Here is a 17,881-nt window from a genome sequence, read left to right as displayed (position 1 = left end):
CTGGCCGAACCAAGTGGAGTTAGCTTAGTCCTAGTTCCCAAGCTATCCATCCATGCATCAAACTCGAGCCCAAGTGTCCTGCAAACATGCCATCCACATAGCTATTACGGGAATTTCCGATTCAGTCCAAAATTGCACTTGAAACTCAATTTTCATAAAAAATTCTAGAAATTGCAAAATTAAAATTAAACACCTGAATATGCATAAAATACATCAAAATGAGATGGAAATGATGGAAAATGGATGGAAAATATAAGAATTAGGTAAGTTTCCCTAAGCAAAAAAAGACCAAAACTGAGGGCCAACATCTCAGCCAGAAGCAAAAATTGATCAATGTGAGGAATTAAAAAAAGTTGCACTTGCACAAAAAAAGCAAGCATTAGTCCTATGGAAACAATTTTAAACATGACCTAAAAATGGTCATTTTAAAATTAAGGGAAGACATTGCAATACATATGGAATAAGTGCAAATCGAAATGATTAACCTTATCATAAGCGCATAAGAATAAATAATATTATTTATATATGCATGTTGTAAAGTTATATGATGGCAAGTATATGATAATATGAAAAAGGGTAATATTATTATCATCAAACATGCGCATTGTTTTTAAGGGAAATACATCAACGAAATATATATAAGGCAATATTTCATAAGGAAATATATGCGCACTGAACCATTTGCATACAACAAAGGAATGTGTTAAACATATGCACTGTATTAAAACATAATCTTTTTGCATCCTGAAAATGGCAAATGAGTATGGCGGAGTAAATGATATTAGGCAGCGGATATGATTCAAACAGGCTTTCAAAACTTTCTCAAACTTATGGCAATACAATTCGATGGGCACGATGGTAATACGGCAAAGGGTAAGGATATGCGCCATTAAATTGAAATAGTTTATGCGTGCGTGGTTCATATGAGAAGGAATGAATGGTGAACAACTGTAGGTAATGGCGAAAGTAAAAAAAATAAAACCATGATTTATTTTTTTACAGCAGTCACGACATAATGAGTTGGTATGCAGAAGGATGGCCACGATGGAAGCAATCAAACAACAGAGAAGCGGTCAAATCAGAATTTAAACTACACCATCATCGCTATTTTGAAAGATCAGAAAGAAAGGGAGTAACGATGTGCAACCACTTGCGTTCATACAGCACAATGAAAATATTTAACAATGAAAATATTTAAACACGGTTCCAATTATCAGTTTGATGGTTATGCACGGCGTACTAGACAACAGTAAATGGTAAAAATGTTTTGAAAAAACCTTGTGGGAAGTAAAACGTTTTAACAAGAGCTACAGCTACAGTCAACAGGTAAAAACGTTTTGACATAAAGCCTGTGCGAAGAGCTCTGTCATTGTGTCCATCACGACCATTGAGAGGCTCAGGAAAGATGGTAGATGCCATTGGCATATGGCTGAAAGAAGTGAAACGTTTTGACAGAAGCAACAACGTAGAATATATAAGCAAGCTGTGAGAAGAATAATGCACTAGTTCAAAGAGAGAGCGTAATTCTCTCAATGTTAGCAGCGCTCCACTAGACTCCAGAAATCCCGGGAAAGAAGGTAAGAGATCGCCTCCAACTGTTAGTGGATTTCAAGGAAAAAATACTTGTGTTAAGCATTGCATTGTGAGCTAAAACTTCAGTTAAACAACCTGAGCGATTGCCACATATTTGCCATTAATTTAATAAATGAATCCTCGCAAAGGAAATTTTATTTAATTAAATTGGCGCTCGAGATCTGGCTGACGTGTAAGCTCAAGAAGAATGGACTGAGAAAGATATTTCATGAGCAAAATGGTAAGAGCCAAAATCCGATTCATTTTCATTAATGCAGCGGATATTCTTGAGGAAATCTCGGGATATTTTAATAAAAACATCAGTTATAAGATAATGCATTTACCAGTGTCATTGTCGTCATTCATTGAAACTCTTCCATCAGTAAGGTCGTAGGATGTTTAAATGCAGTTTAACAGTGGAAAACGCAGGTTAATTGAGCCACGATGCAGAGGAATCACAACAGTTCATCACAGCCAGTGAGTTTGCTTTCACAAATAAGGCACGGGGAATGAGTTGTTAACGGTGAAATGGAGACAATCAAAATAAATCATCTGACAGATCCCGGTTCTCCCTGAAATAAAATGTTTATTACGGGTTGACTGCATGCTGAAGTAATGAATAAAAAGTTTGAGTGCAATTTTGAAAACATGGAGTTTGCTGAGCCGAAAATTACACCTGTCCATGCATTTTTATGATCAAACAAGTCGAGTTTTAGTTTGATGCTTGAAGGAATGGGTCTTTAAAAACAAAGTGCGGGCATATGTTTAAAGATTTGCGTTTATATTTGCTAATGCAAAGCCAAATTTATATTGATTGTCATATGTTGATTAAATAAAACAGTGCAATGGTTTATATTGGTCATTGGGTAGCGAACTGTCATATGTTGATGCAGTGTTTTAAATTGGTCATAGTTATATACAGTCCTAAAGATTAGTTATTGAATCTTGGTTTCCATGAACAGGGTAGAGATGTTGCAAAGACAGAGACAAAGGAGTTTTTTTTTAAATTTGATGAAACAGAGGATAGAATATAAGAAATAGATTAATAAAAACATGTTTATTATGTTTTTATAATCTTTTTATCAAAATTTTGTTCATGTTTTTGAGGATTGGTCTCATCTCTTTGTCAAGGGCATTGGGAAAAGAGGTAAGCAGGATGCTAGAGAAACATTTGAAGGAAAAAATTGATTTCAAATTGAATGATCATTCAATCTCAGAAATGCATTTCAATTTTGAGAAACTACTATTTTTCATTGCTTTTTCTGGGCAAATGAAAATGAAATTTGAAAAAACGAAAACATGGGTTTTCTTAAGATCGAGCCTAATTAGACTCCACGGGGGAAATTTTCTCAAATTCATTTCTGTTTGGGATATTTTTATGGTTCTTTCAACCCCTATTTTGCAAATTGCATGGGTAAACGAGTGGCTAAATTGAAAGTGAATGCCTAGACATAAAAAATTGCTTCTTTTAATGAGATGTAAGGGCAACTGGATATTGGATGCTTTGAGTAAAATTATTGATTTGAGTTGGACATGAATCCTGTGTCGGAATGTATTGCCAAATTCAAGTTTTATTTGTCATCTGAAGTTGCTCATCCAGAATGATATATTGGTAAAGAATGTCATCCCCAAGAAAAGAGAAGAAGTACATGAAAGCATAGATATCCTTTTACAGGTGGCTCAAGAGAAAGCTTCATCTTCAAGGGACAGAGCCATTGGTAGAACAACAAGGGAGGTCAGCATACAGAGGCAGAAGATCAATGAGACAAAGGCAAGCATGAGGACATGCTTGAAGATCAGCAAGGGGGAGATGTTGGCCCTCAGTTTTGGTCTATTTTTGCTTAGGGAAACTTACCTAATTCTTATATTTTCCATCCATTTTCCATCATATCCATCTCATTTTGATGTATTTTATGCATATTCAGGTGTCTAATTTTAATTTTGCAATTTCTAGAATTTTTTATTAAAATTGAGTTTCAAGTGCAATTTTGGACTGAATCGGAAATTCCCGTAATAGCTATGTGGATGACATGTTTGCAGGACACTTGGGCTCGAGTTTGATGCATGGATGGATAGCTTGGGAACTAGGACTCAGCTAACTCCACTTGGTTCGGCCAGAACAAGCTTTATTAGGCCCGGTCAAGGCTGGTCAAACATGACTAGTCACCAGAAAATCCCTAGGAAATGGGGCAGTTTTGAGATTTTATGGGATTGACCATATTTCTTGGGACGAATTGGATGAGTTCGACTTAAATAGGTGGATATGAGTAGATATGAGTGTTAGAGATAATATAGATCAGTTTGTTCATTAAACCTCTATTTAAAGCCAAGACTTTGATGGCTTTTTTAATGGAATTTGTATGTAACTTTTTTATAATTGTAGTTGGGAGCTAATTTGAAGAACTTGTTTTCATTCCAATTTGTTGTTCATGCTTGGTTGATCTACTGAAGTTGTTGTAGCTGAGATTTCTTCAAGTGTGCAAGGAAAGGGTGGAGGGCCCCCACACCAAGCTAAGTACACTTCTTGGTTCAATTTTCATAGTTTTCATAGACTAGTTTTTGTTTCAAATGTACTTAGATGTGTGATGCTTGTTCAATGAATATTAAGTTAAGTTAAATTCCCCTTCTATTTAAGTTAAATTCCCCTTCTATTTTACTTGGAACATACTTGACACAAGTGGCCTCGGTTGCAGGAGCGATGCTCCATTCATCGCCATTACTGATGCATTTACAGCGGCCATGATCGCAATATAATAATGAACACTATGTATGAGAACGAATCTAATTTATATGGACTTTCAGAACAATATGAAATAACTAAAGAAGAATAGCCACTATTGATCTGTTATGAGACTCCAGGGCTGGTTATTGTGTTATATATAAGGATGTGGAGGCCATACGGAAAAATCTACCGTCATTCATTGAACGGTAAACGCTTAACCAAGTCGAGGTTTCTCTTCCTCGGACTATGTTTCCACGTGGTTGGATAAAAATTGAGACTTAGATCCTCCAACAACCGGCGCACCGCACTTGAAATAGTAGAGGGCATCACCATCACCAAAGATTATTCAACCTGTAGCAAGTCTCAAATTCGTGCTAGAATTTAGGAGTTCGTGTAAATCACGTTTTGAACCATTTCTATCCTCCATGCACACATAAGAACACAAGTATTTATGTTCAAAACCCTTTCGAGAGAACACCACCCTACTTTTGTTGCACTGCTCAATTATTTTAATAATCTGTTGAACAAATTGTATATGGATTAGCTTACACCCATAAGCTAGAAGAATCAGCTTGCTTCAAATTATGACGGCATCCATCAGATCGGAAAATTGTTTCCTCTCATGGATATATCAAAATATATCTGCTCGAAGCTCCCACGACCAACGATCCTCTCCCAACTACCATTGGACTATCCAACTCCAACTAGATGGAGAAATATCTTCCTTTTACTGAATATGCCAAATCAATGTCTACTCTTAAGCCTCCACTCCTTCACTTCCTCCATGCAAACCACATTTAATAAATGTTTTATAATGGGTTCTCAATCAGCTCAACATGAGAAACCCACGAACACCATCATCCTACACATCAAATCTAAATTAAAAAAAAAGAATCCCTTAAGAGGGTTATTTCTTCTCTTCTAGTCACAACAATCTCTGCTCTCTAACACACCACATAAATACTTGTGTTCTTATGTGTGCATGGAGGATAGAAATGGTTCAAAACGTGATTTACATGAACTCCTAAATTCTAGCACGAATTTGAGACTTGCTACAGGTTGAATAATCTTTGGTGATGGTGATGCCCTCTACTATTTCAAGTGCGGTGCGCCGGTTGTTGGAGGATCTACATCTCAATTTTTATCCAACCACGTGGAAACATAGTCCGAGGAAGAGAAACCTCGACTTGGTTAAGCGTTTACCGTTCAATGAATGACGGTAGATTTTTCCGTATGGCCTCCACATCCTTATATATAACACAATAACCAGCCCTGGAGTCTCATAATAGATCAATAGTGGCTATTCTTCTTTAGTTATTTCATATTGTTCTCAAAGTCCATATAAATTAGATTCGTTCTCATACATAGTGTTCATTATTATATTGCGATCATGGCCACTGTAAATGCATCAGTAATGGCGATGAATGGAGCATCACTCCTGCAACGGAGGCCACTTGTGTCAAGTATGTTCCAAGTAAAATAGAAGGGGAATTTAACTTAAATAGAAGGGGAATTTAACTTAACTTAATATTCATTGAACAATCATCACACATCTAAATACATTTGAAACAAAAACTAGTCTATGAAAACTATGAAAATTGAACGAAGAAGTGTACTTAGCTTGGTGTGGGGGCCCTCCACCCTTTCCTTGCACACTTGAAGAAATCTCAGCTACAACAACTTCAGTAGATCAACCAAGCATGAACAACAAATTGGAATGAAAACAAGTTCTTCAAATTAGCTCCCAACTACAATTATAAAAAAGTTACATACAAATTCCATTACAAAAGCCATCAAAGTCTTGGCTTTAAATAGAGGTTTAATGAACAAACTGATCTATATTATCTCTAACACTCATATCTACTCATATCCACCTATCTAAGTCGAACTCATCCAATTCGTCCCAAGAAATATGGTCAATCCCATAAAATCTCAAAACTGCCCCATTTCTTAGGGATTTTCTGGTGACTAGTCATGTTTGACCAGCCTTGACCGGGCCTAATAAAGCTTGTTCTGGCCGAACCAAGTGGAGTTAGCAGAGTCCTAGTTCCCAAGCTATCCATCCATGCATCAAACTCGAGCCCAAGTGTCCTGCAAACATGTCATCCACATAGCTATTACGGGAATTTCCGATTCAGTCCAAAATTGCACTTGAAACTCAATTTTAATAAAAAATTCTAGAAATTGCAAAATTAAAATTAAACACCTGAATATGCATAAAATACATCAAAATAAGATGGAAATGATGGAAAATGGATGGAAAATATAAGAATTAGGTAAGTTTCCCTAAGCAAAAATAGACCAAAACTGAGGGCCAACATCTCAGCCAGAAGCAAAAATTGATCAATGTGAGGAATTAAAAAAAGTTGCACTTGCACAAAAAAAGCAAGCATTAGTCCTATGGAAACAATTTTAAACATGACCTAAAAATGGTCATTTTAAAATTAAGGGAAGACATTGCAATACATATGGAATAAGTGCAAATCGAAATGATTAACTTTATCATAAGCGCATAAGAAGAAATGCTATTATTTATATATGCATGGTGTAAAGTTATATGATGGCAAGTATATGATAATATGCAAAAGGGTAATATTATTATCATCAAACATGCGCATTGTTTTTAAGGGAAATACATCAACAAAATATATATAAGTCAATATTTCATAAGGAAATATATGCGCACTGAACCATTTGCATACAACAAAGGAATGTGTTAAACATATGCACTGTATTAAAACATAATCTTTTTGCATCCTGAAAATGGAAAATGAGTATGGCGGAGTAAATGATATTAGGCAGGGGATATGATTCAAACAGGCTTTCAAAACTTTCTCAAACTTATGGCAAGACAATTCGATGGGCACGATGGTAATACGGCAAAGGGTAAGGATATGCGCCATTAAATTGAAATAGTTCATATGAGAAGGAATGAATGGTGAACAGATATAGGGAATGGCGAAAGTAAAAAAAATAAAACCATGATTTATTTTTTTTACAGTAGTAACGACATAATGAGTTGGTATGCAGAAGGATGGCCATGATGGAAGCAATCAAACAACAGAGAAGCGGTCAAATCAGAATTTAAACTACACCATCATCGCTATTTTGAAAGCTCAGAAAGAAAGGGAGTAACGATGTGCAGCCAATTGCATTCATACAACACAATGAAAATATTTAACAATGAAAATATTTAAACACGGTTCCAATTATAAGTTTGATGGTTATGCACGGCGTACCAGACAACAGTAAATGGTAAAAACATTTTGAAAAAACCTTGTGGGAAGATCTCTGCCATTGTGGCCATCACGGCCATTGAGAGGCTCAGGAAAGATGGTAGATGCCATTGGCATATGGCTGAAAGAAGTGAAACGTTTTAACAGAAGCAACAACGTAGAATATATAAGCAAGCTGTGAGAAGAATAATGCATTGGTTCAAAGAAAGAGCGTAATTTTCTCAATGTTAGCAGCGCTCCACTAGACTCCAGAAATCCCGGGAAAGAAGGTAAGAGATCGCCTCCAACTGTTAGTGGATTTCACGGAAAAAATACTTGTGTTAAGCATTGCATTGTGAGCTAAAACTTCAGTTAAACAACCTGAGCGATTGCCACATATTTTCCATTAATTTAATAAATGAATCCTCGCAAAGGCAATTTTATTTAATTAAATTGGCGCTGGAGATCTGGCTGACGTGTAAGCTCAAGCAGAATGGACTGAGAAAGATATTTTGTGAGCAAAATGGTAAGAGCCAAAATCCGATTCATTTTCATTAATGCAGTGGATATTCTTGAGGAAATCTCGGGATATTTTAATAAAAACATCAGTTATAAGATAATGCATTTACCAGTGTCATTGTCGTCATTCATTGAAACTCTTCCATCAGTAAGGTCGTAGGATGTTTAGATGCAGTTTAACAGTGAAAAACGCAGGTTAATTGAGCCACGATGCAGAGGAATCACAACACTTCATCACAGCCAGTGAGTTTGCTTGCACAAATAAGGCACGAGGAATGAGTTGTTAACGGTGAAATGGAGACAATCAAAATAAATCATCTGACAGATCCTGGTTCTCCCTGAAATAAAATGTTTATTACGGGTTGACTGCATGCTGAAGTAATGAATAAAAAGTTTGAGTGCAGTTTTGAAAACATGGAGTTTGCTGAGCCGAAAATTACACCTGTCCATGCATTTTTATGATCAAACAAGTCGAGTTTCAGTTTGATGCATGAAGGAATGGGTCTTTAAAAATAAAGTGTGGGCATATGTTTAAAGATTTGCGTTTATATTTTATAATGCAAAGCCAAATTTATATTGATATTCATATGTTGATTAAATAAAACAGTTCAATGGTTTATATTGGTCATTGGGCAGTGAACTGTCATATGTTGATGCAGTGTTTTAAATTGGTCATAGTTATATACAGTCCTAAAGATTAGTTATTGAATCTTGGTTTCCATGAACAGGGTAGAGATGTTGCAAAGATAGAGACAAAGGAGTTTTTTTTTAATTTGATGAAACAGAGGATAGAATATAAGAAATAAATTAATAAAAACATGTTTATTATGTTTTTATAATCTTTTTATCAAAATTTTGTTCATGTTTTTGAGGATTGGTCTCATCTCTTTGTCAAGGGCATTGGAAAAGAGGTAAGCAGGATGCTAGAGAAACATTTGAAGGAAAAAATTGATTTCAAATTGAATGATCATTCAATCTCAGAAATGCATTTCAATTTTGAGAAACTACTATTTTTCATTGCTTTTTTTCGGGCAAATGAAAATGAAATTTGAAAAACGAAAACATGGGTTTTCTTTAGAACGAGCCTAATTAGACTTCACGGGGGCAATTTTTTCAAATTCATTTCTGTTTGGGATATTTTTATGGTTCTTTCAACCCCTATTTTGCAAATTGCATGGGTAAACGAGTGGCTAAATTGAAAGTGAATGCCTAGACATAAAAAATTGCTTCTTTTAATGAGATGTAAGGGCAACTGGATATTGGATGCTTTGAGTAAAATTATTCATTTGAGTTGGACATGAATCCTGTGTCGGAATGTATTGCCAAATTCAAGTTTTATTTGTCATTTGAAGTTGCTCATCCAGAATGATATATTGGTAAAGAATGTCATCCACAAGAAAAGAGAAGAAGTACATGAAAGCATAGATATCCTTTTACAAGTAGCTCAAGAGAAAGCTTCATCTTCAAGGGACAGAGCCATTGGTAGAACAGCAAGGGAGGTCAGCATACAGAGGCAGAAGATCAATAAGACAAAGGCAAGCATGAGGACATGCTTGAAGATTAGCAAGGGGGGGATGTTGGCCCTCAGTTTTGGTCTATTTTTGCTTAGGGAAACTTACCTAATTATTATATTTTCCATCCATTTTCCATCATATCCATCTCATTTTGATGTATTTTATGCATATTCAGGTGTTTAATTTTAATTTTGCAATTTCTAGAAGTTTTTATGAAAATTGAGTTTCAAGTGCAATTTTGGACTGAATCAGAAATTTCCGTAATAGCTATGTGGATGACATGTTTGCAGGACACTTGGGCTCGAGTTTGATGCATGGATGGACAGCTTGGGAACTAGGACTAAGCTAACTCCACTTGGTTCAGCCAGAACAAGCTTTATTAGGCCCGATCAAGGCTGGTCAAACATGACTAGTCACCAGAAAATCCCTAGGAAATGGGGCAGTTTTGAGATTTTATGGGATTGACCATACTTCTTGGGATGAATTGGATGAGTTCGACTTAGATAGGTGGATATGAGTAGATATGAGTGTTAGAGATAATATAGATCAGTTTGTTTCATTAAACCTCTATTTAAAGCAAAGACTTTGATGGCTTTTGTAATGGAATTTGTATGTAACTTTTGTATAATTGGAGTTGGGAGCTAATTTGAAGAACTTGTTTTCATTCCAATTTGTTGTTCATGCTTGGTTGATCTACTGAAGTTGTTGTAGTTGAGATTTCTTCAAGTGTGCAAGGCAAGGGTAGAGGGCCCCCACACCAAGCTAAGTACACTTCTTGGTTCAATTTTCATAGCTTTCATAGAATAGTTTTTGTTTCAAATGTACTTAGATGTATGATGCTTGTTGAATGAATATTGGTTTAATTCTAATCTACATATGAAGGAACACACAGGAATTTAAGTTAAATTCCCCTTCTATTTGATCTTGAACTAAAACTGACTTTCATTCTCCTTTTCTTATTTGAAGTTATTTATGCATTTCTGGTTTGAAGCAATGGTGATTGTGATATAGTAGGATTGTGAAGGAGGGCAATCTGGACCTCCTTAGTTAGGAGCCTCTTCTTTTCCATCTTCTGCATCATAAACCATTGTTAATTAGTGCTCTTAGATTTATCTTCATGAAAGTAGTATTGTAGGGAAGGACAACCCGGTTCTCCTAAGTTAGGAGCCTCTTCCCTCATATATTACATAAATGAAGTAGAAATTGTTAAAATAAGTTTATATTTGTAATATGTACTTCCTTAATTCTTCAAATTTTATCTTCTAAACTTGATTATATCTGATGTCCATATACAGTGGATTTGCCTCCAAGTTTTACAAACCCGGATTGATAATTAAATACTTGTGTTAATTTAGTCAATAAATTAGCTCAACACTTACGATGGTTATAGTGATGTGGAAGTGATTTGATGAAGTGTTGTAGAGGTACCAGTGACTTCTGGAGGTCATGTAGAGGCTTGCGAAGCTTTGGAAGAAGTTTGAGAAATTTATGAGTTGAGGAAAGATGTTTCCCTTCATCATCTACCCCAGTTGCATGGATGATGAGTCACGGGATGATTGAAAAGCTCCAGTCATTGGTAGGCAGTCCTATGGGAGAGACTGGGGAGATCTATTCAAATTTAACCTATGTTTTAAGTGTGACAGAGTTTTTTCAGGAGTTTTTCTCTACATTCCTCACGCCGTTAAGCTAATTTTGGCATTGTCAGATGTTCTTGATCAAAATTTTTCAGCATATGGTAGGAAAAGTTCGCGGGTCTGCTAGAAGTTGATCAAAGTTGAAAATATCAAATGGATAATGGTGTTAGTGGTTGATTTAGTAAAAAATCCTATCTTAACCAAATCTTAAGCGTGTGCAAAAATGGTTAAGTGATCCATAACATGTACAACTTACAAAGTTATTCAACATAAGAAAGTGATAAATAGAGGAAGGTACGAATTGGTTGGTTTTCTTGAGAACGTTAGAGTATTCCATTCTGAGGGTCTCAAGAATGAGTATATATTGCAGCAACGACTCACATTGTTTGACATTTTTTTATCGATGTATTGTGTGCAGAAACTAGAGATAGAGTTTAGAAGAAGATTTATATTTTACGTTTTGATTGTGGCCTAAAATTGGCCGCTTGTGGTGTGTTAGAGAGCAGAGATTGTTGTGACTAGAAGAGAAGAAATAACCCTCTTAAGGGATTCTTTTTTTTTATAGATTTGATGTGTAGGATGATGGTGTTCGTGGGTTTCTCATGTTGAGCTGATTGAGAACCCATTATAAAACATTTATTAAATGTGGTTTGCATGGAGGAAGTGAAGGCGTGGAGGCTTAAGAGTAGACATTGATTTGGCATATTCAGTAAAAGGAAGATATTTCTCCATCTAGTTCGAGTTGGATAGTCCAATGGTAGTTGGGAGAGGATCGTTGGTCGTGGGAGCTTCGAGCAGATATATTTTGATATATCCATGAGAGGAAACAATTTTCCGTTCGGATGGATGCCGTCATAATTTGAAGCAAGCTGATTCTTCTAGCTTATGGGTGTAAGCAAATCCATATACAATTTGTTCAACAGATTATTAAAATAATTGAGCAGTGCAACAAAAGTAGGGTGGTGTTCTCTCGAAAGGGTTTTGAACATAAATACTTGTGTTGATGTTTCTCATGGTTATTATGTTTGAGTTTATTGTTTCTTTCATATTTAGTTAAGGCAATATTTTGAATGGGCATGGTTATTTGATATTGTGATAACAATTTTAAAATTGATATAAAGGCCATCACTGCTGATTCATCCCCCCTCAATACTCAATACTCAAATACATTTCCAACATAATTTTTTTCTTCTTGTTAGTCAGTCAGCAATGCAGAGCCCTAGACCAACTAGTCGGGGAGTGTTGTGGAGATTTTCACACACTGAGACCTAAGCCTAACCCCCTCTAAATCAATTTTTTGGCACGCTCTGGTTTTGACCTCAAGATTGTGGAGCTTTTCAAGCTCCCTACAAGGACAAATTACTATTTCTCAATGTAAGTGATCGATGGGGGTTTGTGGAATCCTATCCCAGTGACCCTAAATCTAATTACAAGATTGTTTTTCCCTATTGCCCAATTGGGCTTAATCTATGTGAGTTAGGTTATAATTAATGTGGACTATTTCAAGTCTTTCCTTAGTGGTTGTAACCAAGCGCTAGTTTTATTAGGGTGTGACTGTGTGAATAATGTGTATGTGGATGTGTTTATTAAATCATGTTTTTTTATGGCAATGCTATTGAGAAATAAAGTGCATAAACTATAAATAATAGTAAAATAACAACAAACGGAAGCACGCAATTCCCCACGCAAAAATCTATGAAACGACAAGAACAAATGAGGACAATACAAGCAACCCAAAGAAATGAAAATACCAAAAGATTTAATGCATAAGGGGCTAGGATCTAAGGCTAGATCTGCTAAAATGATGCAAAAAAATCCAAGAAAAAACATAAGGGAAAGTATTGGAAAATAACATAAATCAAATTGTGAAAAGAAGGATGCTCGTGGCGATCCTAAAGAATAAATTCAACACATGTCTCAAAAGGAAACAAATCATTCTAAAAATTACCTAAAAAGGACTACAAAATGATGGCAACAACGTTGGAAAACAATGGCTAAATGTTCTGCGCACTAGATTCCTCAACTGAACAAATTGTCTCCAAAATGGTAGAGGTGTACTCTAAACCCTAAGGGGATTTTCGCTTCCTCGAAATGAGAAATCATACTAAGAGACTTTGGGCCTAGGGGTGAAAGGGAACAAGAAGAAACCCTTCCTGACACACGTGCATAACTGTCGCCAAAATTATGAAAAAAAATTGTAGAAATAAGGGGCACAAGTTTTCACATGTTTAATGTGTCCTCGAGCATAAAAAGGCTCAAAATGTCCATATGGGGTGCAATATTTTGTCAAAAAAAATGTGCTCCCTCCCCAAAGGAATTTCTTCGTAAATTTATTGCAAACAGTGTCATCTCTTGCACGAATGGTACACGTGACCTGCAAAAAGGACAAGGAAACCCAACAAAACAAATATTCTTCAATCAAAGAGTAAAAATCCAAAAAAAAAGAAGTGAAAATTGAGAGAAAGAAAAAATCCTGAAAATTGCTAAAAAAAATGTCGAAACAACAGTCACTAGGGTTCTAAATTTTTAAGCTACTCGAGTTGCCATTTGTTAGTATGAAGTTTCTTGGAAGTTGCACCAAAATCCTTCACTTATGTTAATCATGACATATAACCCTAACAACAAAAATGAATGGTTTTCATTTCTCTTTAGATCTGAAAAATAAAATATCAAAACCCTACAACAAATAATATCCAAATATAAATGAACATGTACCATAAAATGATATATTGAGAATCCAATGGAAATAGCAGAACTTTGATTCTATTATTGAAAAATAAATGTTTATACATGTGAAGAGAATGTATAGACTTGGATCTAGAGATCCCCCTCTTTCGGATGAGTCCTTTGTACCCTATGCTTCAGCGATTGATTCAACTCATTGTCTCTCAAAGTGTATGTAATGGGTAAGAAGAAACGGTGATGGCCTGAACTAAAGATGGGAGCTCAAATCTCACAAGGCGATAATTAGGACGATGAGAATAGTCATGGTGAAGAATGAAGAGATAACCATATTATTTATAACAAAATATTATGATAGATCTAGATTTAAGATAATAATAAAAAATGTTGGAATAAATCAAGATCTAACCGTTAGGAATATTTTATTGCATTTTAGAGAGGAAAATATTATTTAAAATTATCAAATATCTTTATTTAGAAAATTAATAAACTACATTTATTTGGATAATAAACTACATTTATTTGGATAATAAAGTGCATTTATTTGCATTTATAAACCATAAGTAAAATTCTTTAAACTAACTAATTAATCTAATTATGGAAAATCCTTATGTTTTTTAAACCTTTATTAACTAATTAAAATGCCCACTCCCTATGGACATTCAAAACCTACTCCCACCTGTTACAATAACCCTTTATAAAAAAAAGGATAGAGGAGGATAGAAATAGTTCAAAACGTGATTTACACGAACTCCTAAATTCTAGCACGAATTTGAGACTTACTACAGGTTGAATAATCTTTGGTGATGGTGATGCCCTCTACTATTTCAAGTGCGGTGCGCCGGTTGTTGGAGGATCTACGTCTCAATTTTTATCCAACCACGTGGAAACATAGTCCGAGGAAGAGAAACCTCGACTTGGTTAAGCGTTTACCGTTCAATGAATGACGGTAGATTTTTCCGTATGGCCTCCACATCCTTATATATAACACAATAACCAGCCCTGGAGTCTCATAACAGATCAATAGTGGCTATTCTTCTTTAGTTATTTCATATTGTTCTCAAAGTCCATATAAATTAGATTCGTTCTCATACATAGTGTTCATTATTATATTGCGATCATGGCCGCTGTAAATGCATCAGTAATGGCGATGAATGGAGCATCGCTCCTGCAACGGAGGCCAGCGGAAAGGTCAACAACCAGCAGGCAGCTTCGAGTAAAATGCATGGCAGGGGTTAGTAATTCTGTCGCTGTTTCCGTATCCACGAATAGAAGGTTTTATGTTATTCTATAAGGTTTTATGTTATTGTATATATAACTTAATTTGGGTCATGTGGATCCACAGCCGGAGTCAAGGCGATCAACTTCTACCCCTCCTGAGACGGTAAGCGATTATGCAAGCGCCAATTTTTACATTAACATGCACATGCACTGCACTGAACTGAATTGACATAAATAATAATGCAGGTGGGCACAAACTTTAAGGACGTGTTCGCTTTCAGTGGGCCAGCCCCAGAAACCATAAATGGGAGACTCGCCATGCTCGGATTCGTCTCAGCTGTCGGGGTGGAGATAGCGAGCGGGAAAGACCTCGCCGCCCAACTGGCCAGCGGAGGAGTTCCACTGTTTATTGGAAGCGCGCTTCTCTTCACGCTTGCTTCTCTGATACCCATGTTCAAGGGAGTGTCCAAAGAGAGCAAATCACAGGAAATAATGTCTTCTGGGGCAGAGATGTTGAATGGCCGTTTTGCCATGATTGGCCTCGTTGCGCTGGCCTTGACTGAATACCTCAAGGGAGGTCCTCTCATCTCATGATCATCATCAGCTCTGTACCAAACTTCATACCCCTCTTAGCGTAGGTTGTAATCGAACCCAACTTGTATTCACTCTGCTATCACGAGATGGCACTGTAACAAATTGTTTTGGCAGTTTGTGATATATTTGACAAGTTCATTCACAATCAATCATATAAATATATTTCTGATCAGTACATCTTTGGCAGAAACTCTGATCTAACTTGGAAGGATAAAAACAAGCATAGCGATCAGTAACACAAACAAACTTTTATTCATTTGGTACTCGTAAATTTCTAAATTCCGTACTAACTAAATATTAATAATTATTCCAAAAATACTAGTAATTATTCCAAAAGTGCAGCGAAAGAACTAAAATTTTTTAAATTGCAAAAATTGTATAAGGAATTTATTAGTACATATATGCCATATGTTATATGTATTTACATATTTAAATTTAAATAGATATTATAAAAAATAATATTTTAGTTTTATAAATTTTTATTATACATTAAGTTGTACATATTTATATATAGTTATTTAATATATTTCTCTATATATATATTTAGATTATATATATATATATATATATAAACATTAGTTTTGATATATTTTTAACAAAATACTAAAATCATAGAATAATCAATGTTAAAAACAATCATTTAAACTCAATTAAAATGAATGGATTAAAAAATCTATGGTTTATATTATATTATTAATTAATATTATTTTCTAAAAACTAAATAAAATCTACTTATAGTGTATTTTAATTTATATATGAATGAAAAGTGGTGATATTTTAATTTCATATATAATCCCAATTAAAAAACAAATTTGATACATCATTCATAAAATACCCAAAGTAAAAGATAAAAGCATAGTGTGCAAAATTTAAGGAATAAAAAAAGCCAATAAATTACCCCTAACAAAAATTATTTTTTTTAACTAGAATAGTACACATAAAAGAGAATCAAATATGCTTAAAATCATGGACCTTGGTTGAACAAATGTACTTGTATTAGTGCCCGTAATTTCCATGTCAAATGGCTAGGCATTTGTGTATAATTTTTTGGTTTGTCACGAGTTGTTTACTCTTGGAAAATGGTAAGCTTTACAGATCAATTAGATGGCCACACAATTTAGTTATGGGCTTTTATGCTAGTCCCATAGGGATGCACTGCAAGACTTGACAAGCCTCTTTTATGGTTATTTTTATCCCTGTAATCGATGGCTATGTTAGCAAGTACGGGCATTCAAACTTGAGAGTGATTCGGGTGAGAAAATGCCATTCAAAGTAGATATGAATTTGTAGTTGGGCGGGACTCTCATGTTCTTGTTAGGGACATAATTAAAACTACATTAATTCATTATAAATTTTTGTAAATAGCTCAAATCCATTAAAATCGAGCGAGTGAAGGTCTCAGAGGCTTTAGAACCCTTGAGGCCACTCTGTTTCAACGCCCATACGTAAGATATTTTGCAATTAGTTGTTGAAACTTTTTCCATTTGATGATGGTAAACATTGTGGAGTTACAAGAGACTTGATTCAAGCTAATGAATGATAATTTTGGATTAAGTTAAGACCTAGTGCATTTGTGATTCCCATGCCTAGATAACTAACAGGTGCATTAAGCATTTGGATAATTAACAAAAACAAATTCATGCAGGCTGCTGGTGCCTTTTCTTGTGATTTCCATCTCTATTGTTTATGATTCCCATCCCTGGATAAACAATTGGCAGTTTATGTATTACTCCCTCAATAAATAATAAATATGAGTTCCATCCATAACTCGTGTTTTCGATATCCCATGCCTTAATATTCCTATCATTAGTGGTGCATTTGTAATTTCCATTTCTAGGTTTTACAACCTCCTTGCAACTGAATAGTTTTGTTATGTGGAAGGAAGCCTCATTTTGAAGACACTCAGGGTTAGAAAAAACAAATGAAGTTGTATAGGTTTAAAGAAAAATATGCTTTAATTCATAGGTCTAAAGAAAATAAATTGTTCCAAATTGTTGTGACCACTCACGCCATACCCAAATTCATAACTATTAAATAGACATCATCATTATAAGTTGTATACACCAGCACTCAAGCTTAGGCACATATTGAACCTCCACTTCTCCATGAGGAAACCCTAATCTCTATGTGTGCATTATCAGGCATTTTAACTTCATAGACCACATCAAGTTCCATAATGTTGTAGTCCTCATTCATAATGGTGGTACT

General features: G+C 35.1%; 1 protein-coding gene across 1 annotated transcript; it reads left to right on the top strand.

The window, feature by feature from the left end:
• Positions 1-14,886: 14,886 nt before the first annotated feature.
• On the top strand, positions 14,887-15,759 carry LOC149147578 (early light-induced protein, chloroplastic-like). The gene is made up of 3 exons (XM_089445279.1): positions 14,887-15,092; positions 15,204-15,242; positions 15,326-15,759. The coding sequence occupies exons 1-3, from the start codon at positions 14,979-14,981 to the stop codon at positions 15,671-15,673; spliced, it is 501 nt and encodes a 166-aa protein (XP_089301405.1). The 5' UTR covers positions 14,887-14,978; the 3' UTR covers positions 15,674-15,759.
• Positions 15,760-17,881: the final 2,122 nt, after the last annotated feature.

Source organism: Pinus tabuliformis, chromosome 9 (genome assembly GCF_031772625.1).
Source record: "Pinus tabuliformis cultivar Carrire ecotype Pingquan chromosome 9, CPIR1, whole genome shotgun sequence".
Classification (NCBI taxonomy): Eukaryota; Viridiplantae; Streptophyta; class Pinopsida; order Pinales; family Pinaceae; genus Pinus; species Pinus tabuliformis.
Note: the sequence above shows the minus strand (reverse complement) of the source record. Positions and strands in the feature narration are given on the sequence as shown.

Excerpts from the sequence above, each read along its gene's own strand:
- LOC149147578 (XM_089445279.1), top strand. The coding sequence starts at position 14,979 with ATGGCCGCTGTAAATGCATCAGTAATGGCGATGAATGGAGCATCGCTC. Across the intron at positions 15,093-15,203 it reads GAGTAAAATGCATGGCAGGG|CCGGAGTCAAGGCGATCAAC; the intron begins GTTAGTAATTCT and ends GTGGATCCACAG. Across the intron at positions 15,243-15,325 it reads CTTCTACCCCTCCTGAGACG|GTGGGCACAAACTTTAAGGA; the intron begins GTAAGCGATTAT and ends ATAATAATGCAG.